A 7,266-nucleotide genomic window follows, 5' to 3' on the forward strand; every position below is an offset into this window, starting at 1 on the left:
TGCCATGAGGGTCCTGGTTCACAGGTTGATATGAAGAACCCAAAATTCCCTATCTCAGAAGACACACCCAAGATAGGATGGGAGACAGAATGGATGTCAGAATAGGCTGTGGACTGAGGAAGCAGTTTGGTTAAGACTTTGGTGGTGGCACTGGCTGCCATGAGGGTCCTGATTGATATGAGGGACCCAAAAGTCCCTCTCTCAGAACAAACCTAAGGTGGGGTGGGAGACAGAATGCAATTGTAATTTTGAATGTGTTGTTAAGTTATGCAAACAAGTTAATACAGGTAGTGGAATATACTACTTATGGCATTTATTAATGCAGTTGTATGAACGTCCAATACAAGGAAGCCAAGAGGTCCAGATAAATCATCTAAAACTTGAATGTAAACTCAAATTATGTACCCCAAATACTGGCTTCTAAGAATTGCATTTAAGGGCTGAGGCCAGAAATATAATACTGTTTCATACACAGTCTAAAATGTGTATAGATTAATTTGAAGTGGTAAATTGGTAAATTTAGTATGGAATATATAGTATAAAGAACCATAAGATCTTATATAAAGAAAGATACTAAAACACCAGATAAAATTAAAATGAGAGTTATAAATTTGAGGTGGGAAAGCAGAGTATGGGTCCAGGGTTGTATAGTGGTCAGTATGCTCCCACCCATACTAAACTCCTAGACCCACAATGTCCCAAAAGATCACTGGGTTCTGGCCTGGAAACCTCCAATTGCCACCAGATGAATCTAAAACTGCCCAGAATCTGTGGCAAAGCCAGGGTGTTCTCCAGAACTGTAGGACCCCAAAAGCACTACATCTTTAGGCCCAGGGGTTGAACTCATGCCTGCATGCCTGGGTTAGCATAAAACCCTTTATGGGGCCCCAAACTCCTAAACACATTTTGGGGTCTTCCCCAAAATAAATATTTACATTGGGAATCATATGCTCTTTTTGTGGGCTCCCTGAAAACTGTCATGAACTTACTCTAATCTTTTAGGGGGTCTTGTTTGTTGCCACATACATGTAAAAATCACTTTATTTTTTCCTTTCACCTTTTCTGAGTTAATTAGCACAAGTACCCTTAATTAGGTCTATATAACCAACTACTTTGTAAAATTTGACCCTCTATTTCAGTTATATATTAATAATTTAAATATTAATAGATATGTTAATTTACTTGTTTGAATTCTGTCTGATAATTTACGCTAGATAATATGTATTTTTCTGAGTGTTATTTTCAAAACAAGCTGCAATAAAAATACAAATATAGTTTTTACATATATTTCACAAATAATAGTTTAAATGATACCTCTTCAAATGTGTTTTCTAGCCTTTCACATAGCCTAAAGCCTCGATGGCAAGCCTATGGCACACGGGGCATGAGAAGGCCTTGCAGCTGGCACGTGGAAGGTCTGCAATTAAGATATGTGACACATGTCTCATAGATTTTAGATACTAAAATCTAGTTTTTTGGTTTTTTTTCAGGAAGTATCAGCTTTATTCATACCCTAACACGACATGTGTGGCCTATATAATAACCTTTCAAGCATTCAGCGATTCTTAGCTAGCCCTGCATCTTAACTCCTTTCAGCCATCTTTCATTTGACCTCCATGCTGACCAAAGACAAAAAGGCAAAAGCCTAAAATCTAGTTATTAAGGTTTAATTGACATGCTGGCACTTTTGAAGGAATTATTTGCTTTTGTGCGGTAGTTTGGGCTTGCAGGCTCAAAAAGGTTAGCCATTACTGGGCCCTAAAGCATTATTTAATACTTTTTCTATTAAATTTCATGTTACTATTTTACCACTTAACTCCAAAAATAATGAAACCTGCATATATAATTAAATATTTTGACTTATATACCTTCTTCTAAGTGCTCTAAGACAGAGGTTGGGAGCTAAGAAAAATGTGCCAGTCGTGCTTCCAAATTTCTAACCCTTCTTTCTAAAGGAAGTCATAGATGTAGTCAACACCACATCTTAATTTTCTACTTCTATAAGCACTCTCCATACTACCTAATTTAAATTATTTCAATGCTCAAAATTTGCTTTAAAATAGTGGCAAATTGTGGCCGATAGTGTAGCGGTAGGGCATTTGCCTTGCACGTGGCTGACCCAGGACGGACCTCAATTTGATCCCGGGTGTCCCATATGGTCCCCCAAGCCAGGAGCAATTTCTGAGCCCACAGCCAGGATTAACCCCTGAGAGTCACCAGTGTGGCCCAAAAACAAAACAAAACAAAACAAAACAAAAAAAAACAAACGAAAAAGAGAAGTGGCAATTTTAAGAAAGCTCTGACTGGTCTATTTATTTTGAAAAGTCCATATCAATTTTGTAAATTACTGAGTATTAAAATATACTTTTTAATATACCCAAATTTAAAGACACAATGAACTCTTGGAAAATAAATGATCAACTTTAAAAATGCTTACAGTGCAATTGACCTTGTCTTGCATTTTTTGTTAAAAAAGTTGCAGTTTTTACATGCCCAGAAAAAGAAAATGACCATTTTTTTGCCAGTTGTTATTCTATTTGCTCTTCTTTTTCTGTTCCCTCTGCTTTCACTTTTTTTTTCCAGACAAATGTGTTTAAACAAGAGGAGAAGTGATATTGTAAAATCTAATGCTCTTATACCAAAAGTCTCATGGAAGAAGTTAGAGAATCATTTAATTTCATTTTAGATTACTGATTCAACAGTCAATTAAAATGTACTTCAGCTCATAATTTTAATTTTATTCAAATTACAAAGAAAATCACTAATAAATGCCTTGTCTAATTGCAGATACATAACCATTTACACTGATTGATTGATTGATTGATTGATGGCATTAACACATCAAGAGTGTACTATGACCTACATTTTCTGTTCCTGATTATTCAATGTTGTATTCTGATGGTATGCAGACACATAAGGTCACACAGCAATTTGATGGTACAATTGAGAATACTAGTATTTGTATTCCCAGATTATTATACTCTCTACAATACCTTGTTTATTCCTAAGTGGTGACTTGAGGTACTTAGTGTAAATAATAGAACACCAGAGTAAAAAATAATTAATAAAGATGCTGAAGAAATGAAATTAATAGAGCTTTAAGTGTGATCTCTCCTAATTTGCCAACTATCATCTCTCTCTTTCCATTTCCAATTTAAGTTCTCATTTGATAAAAATGATTTATGTAGACAAAATGAAGAAATTAAAACACTTTAATATAATATTTACATTTCCAGAATATAGAATGATTTGGTATCAGCACTTGAAAACTTTTCCAAAACTATATATCCTCTAAGCGTATAGAATGTTTAATTTCACATCTACAGAAGCAGGAAATACAAAAATATACTGAAAATTAGATTTAACAACAACAAAGGCAATTTTTCTTTCACATTTTCTTGGGAAAAACATAGAACACCCCCCACAAAAATACAACAGAATACAAAAAGAACAATACCTATAAAACTAAACAAATCCAAATAAAAATAGCTTTTGTAATAAATGCTAAACATTAAATTTAAATCAAATCATGTAACAGGAAAGTAGTTCATTACCAAAGCAATTTTATGAATACAATTATGAGAAATTACATCATCTATAGAAAATGTATTTTTTCATTGTTAAAAAGAAAATGAAGAAGAGTAATGAGAAAAATATCGAAAACTTTTAATTCATTTGACTTAGAAGTTATTAAAGTGTCCACTTAGTAAAATTCAAGTAACATGAAATAGAAGAAATTAAAGTCTTCAAAATTTTGATGGAAACAAAAATTTTATGTTCGTATGTTCTCTTTTTTCTTTACTTTTTTATTTTTTCTCAGAGATAAGGCTAAGTCATATTTGCTTCTTCATTCAGTACACTTTCAATTTTCACCAAAAAATTTTCCTGAAATTTCAAGTGGTGTACCTTGCTCTCTCTCCATAAGAAGCTCGTGATTTTGTTTAAATTTATTAATCGATCGCAGATTTATCTGAATAATGCTTTTCTCCAACAGATATTCTTTTCTCATGTTTCTGTGTGTTATTTCTTCAACAAACTCAACCTATCACAGTTATACTTTTCCTCAACAGGTATCCTTTTCTCATGTTTTTGATGTGTTAATTTAGGTTTCTTAGAAGGTACATTTAGGGTTGTTTGTTTCTTCTTTCAATTTAATTTCAATTTTTACACCACCCAGTCTTCACTAAAATAACTTTTCTTTTTTTCATTGATGTTCCTGGTTTTGTCTGATTCCATATTTTATTTCTTCATTTCTTCATCTTTTGAATCTAAAGTTAATCCAAGAATAGATACATCCCAAAGCATCTCCTCTTCTGTCTTTTTCTCAATGGATTTCTTTTTCTCTTTCCTGTGCTTACCTTCCTCTTTTTCAGAGGGTACACTGTGTTTTCTTTTCTTTTTTCGATGCTTAGATTTTCCTGAATGGATTTTATCTCCCTCCTTTTTAATTTTTTCGATGCTCTTGATTTGGTGCTGAACCATATTGTTACCATTATTACTCTTTTTTCTTTTATACTTGGATTGTTCCTTCTCTGACCATTCTTTAACTTCTTCCTCATATTTTCTCTTCTGATATTTCTGTTCATGGCCTGCTTGATAATCACTGGAACTTATTTCTGAGGACATATTCTTGTAAACTTCATTTTCTACAATGTAGGAGCCAGAGTTGTTTCCTGGCTGACAAAGGCTAAGAGGTACCATTCTTTCTGAGAAATGGTTTCTGGTAGGTTGATGGTAACTCAAGTGGTCTAGTCTTCTATGTCTTGGGTCATGAGCTAGTAAGCACTGAGGAGGTAATTGCTTCTCCACTTTTTCTGAACTATTGCATGATCCTGGAAATGACTGTGAAGTCTCAAAAGGGAGCATTTGCTCAACCCTTTGAGTATTATATCTAGAATAAATTTCTCTTTTATTATGGGTTGCAATTGTGCTTTCATTTATCCTTTCGAAACAAGTCTTTGGCTCTAGTTCTCTGGCTTTCTGCACTTGGATATAGTCTTTGTGTTCATCTTGGAAAGAGTCAGATGACTTTTTTAAATGAGTTGGTTGCCAGTATGGTAACTGGCTTTCCACTGGTAAAATATTGTATGGTTGTGGGTGAGTTTGAGAAGTACCAAATGAAGATCTTCGTTCAATTTTTTGTCTTTGACTGGAATCAATTTCTCCATAACTTTGCGTTTCTACAGAGTTCTCTTCTTTCTTTCTGAAGCAAATATTTGGATCTAGTCCTCTGGCTTTCTGCACTTTGATGTAATCTTCAAGTTCATCTTGAAAAGAGTCATATTTCTTCTTTGAATTTTCTGGTAAGTAATTAGATGATTTGTTTTCCACTATTTGTGAAGTAGTGTATGGTCTTGTATACGTGTGAAAAGCCTGAGATGGAAAACTTTGTCCATACATTCTATATCTGGATCTGAAATCAACCCCTTCTCTGTATCTATGGGTTTCCAAAGAATTTTCTTCCATGCTTCTAAAAATCCTGCGCTTTAGTCTTCTGGCTTCCTGCATTTTGATGTAATTTGAACGGTTATCCTGGTAATTGTTTTGCATCTTCTTGCAATTCTTAACTAGATTGATAGCAATAGATTCTCTGTATAGAACAAAGCAGAAAGTTATAGTAAATAGGTTGTTTTATTCTAAATATTTTCTTTGCTTTAAAAAGGATTAATAAAAGTTATGATACTTCAAAATAACCCAGTAATCATTATTTTTGTGCTTAAAATCAACAGAAGGGATAGTCAGATACTTCCTCGGCACAACATTACTTGTTACATGCACATAAAATTTTCAGGCTTGGATGAACTGGAAGAAAAGTATAAAGAGGAAAAAGAAAACATATACAATACAGAGGTTATACTTTAATTGTAACATTTGTTAGGATGTTTGGTAAAGAAATTATGATATTTAATGTGAGGAAATGGTCTGAATGGAAGGTCACATTGTTTTGAAGTTTGATCAGTCAATTCCTTATGACAATATCTCTTTCTATATACAACTATTAATTCTGTGATCACATGATTTTCTAAAATCTCAAAAATGATTAAATTTGGTAAATCACCTTAGTTCCTCAACTCTGAATACTCAACTCTGAATAATGACTTTTATTAGCATAAAATACCAAACAGAAATACCATCCATTTATTTTTAAAAGCACAAAACAAATATATAATAGTTAAATGCCTCTCTATCTTGTTGCCTGACTTATCTAGTACCCAGTTTTCCTCACAATTATTGTCTTCAAATAATAGAATGCAGGGGATTGAGTGATAGCATAGTGGTAGGGCATTTGCCTTGCAGGCAGCAGATCCAAGACAGACCTGGTTTGATCCCCAGCATCCAATATGGTCCCCCTAGCCAGGAGCAATTTCTGAGCACGTAGCCAGGAGTAACCCCTGAGCATCACCAGGTGTAGCTCAAAAAAAATAGAATGCAATAGATCTAACATTTATTAAGTTACCAGACCAGAGACTTTACAAATAATATAGTTTATTATAACTACTTTATATTAAAGTTGTCCAAGTTATATATTCTGTTTGAAAGATGGATCTGGTATTCTAATTCAAGTTTGCTCAACAGTAAAATCTTTATTTTTTTTAACAACTATTCCTCATTGGAAAGATCACAACTGGATCACTTAATCCTTAGAACTAAGCCAATCTTCCAGGGAATACTCAAATTTGAAAGGTTATCTTGAGGATGCTGCCATGTCAGTAATGGTATCAAGCAACCAGTTCTGTTAGTATATGACCAGAGAACTCTCCAAGTGGTGCTATCAGTATATGTGTTACAAGGCCACCAGTTATATCCAGAGTTAAGTCATAGGGGAGTGAATGCCTAGAAAGTTTGTAAAATATAAGCAAGGCTATTTGATAGAAGCCCTGCTTTTAGGAATCATAGTAGCAGTTTAGCAAAAAATACTTACTTAATCTGATGTTCCATTCCTTGAAAATGGTATCGGAATGTTTCTAAAGATGTAAAGGTGATACTACAAATATGACAAACGTAGTTTCTCATAATTAATGCTGAAAAAACAGTTTAAATAAAAATATAAATATGGGTATACTTATCATACATAGCTGGACAAGCAGTGTTTATCCAATTTGTCTTATCTACTTTGTCACTTTCCTAATTGAAAGACAAATCTCCAAGAGGTCAACATGACTTGGTCACAGTTACAGAGATAGTGAGTAATCTGATTATTTAAGCACTGTTGTTATTTCTCCACCCTTGACCTATTTTATAAATTCAGTCTCCTTGAAATTTCAA

General features: G+C 33.6%; 1 protein-coding gene across 1 annotated transcript; it reads right to left on the minus strand.

The window, feature by feature from the left end:
- Positions 1 to 3,838: 3,838 nt before the first annotated feature.
- ZMAT1 (zinc finger matrin-type 1) lies at positions 3,839 to 7,014 on the minus strand. The gene is made up of 2 exons (XM_049766610.1): positions 6,923 to 7,014; positions 3,839 to 5,590 (listed from the first exon to the last, which is right to left on the minus strand). The coding sequence occupies exons 1-2, from the start codon at positions 7,012 to 7,014 to the stop codon at positions 4,240 to 4,242; spliced, it is 1,443 nt and encodes a 480-aa protein (XP_049622567.1). The 3' UTR covers positions 3,839 to 4,239.
- Between the last annotated feature and the right edge of the window lie 252 nt (positions 7,015 to 7,266).

The sequence above is a fragment of the Suncus etruscus genome, chromosome X (genome assembly GCF_024139225.1).
Source record: "Suncus etruscus isolate mSunEtr1 chromosome X, mSunEtr1.pri.cur, whole genome shotgun sequence".
NCBI lineage: Eukaryota > Metazoa > Chordata > Mammalia > Eulipotyphla > Soricidae > Suncus > Suncus etruscus.

Coding starts and splice junctions, on each gene's coding strand:
- ZMAT1 (XM_049766610.1), bottom strand. CDS start 7,014: ATGAGAAACTACGTTTGTCATATTTGTAGTATCACCTTTACATCTTTA. Junction 5,591..6,922: donor GGAATGGAACATCAGATTAA/GTAAGTATTTTT, acceptor TGTTCTATACAG/AGAATCTATTGCTATCAATC.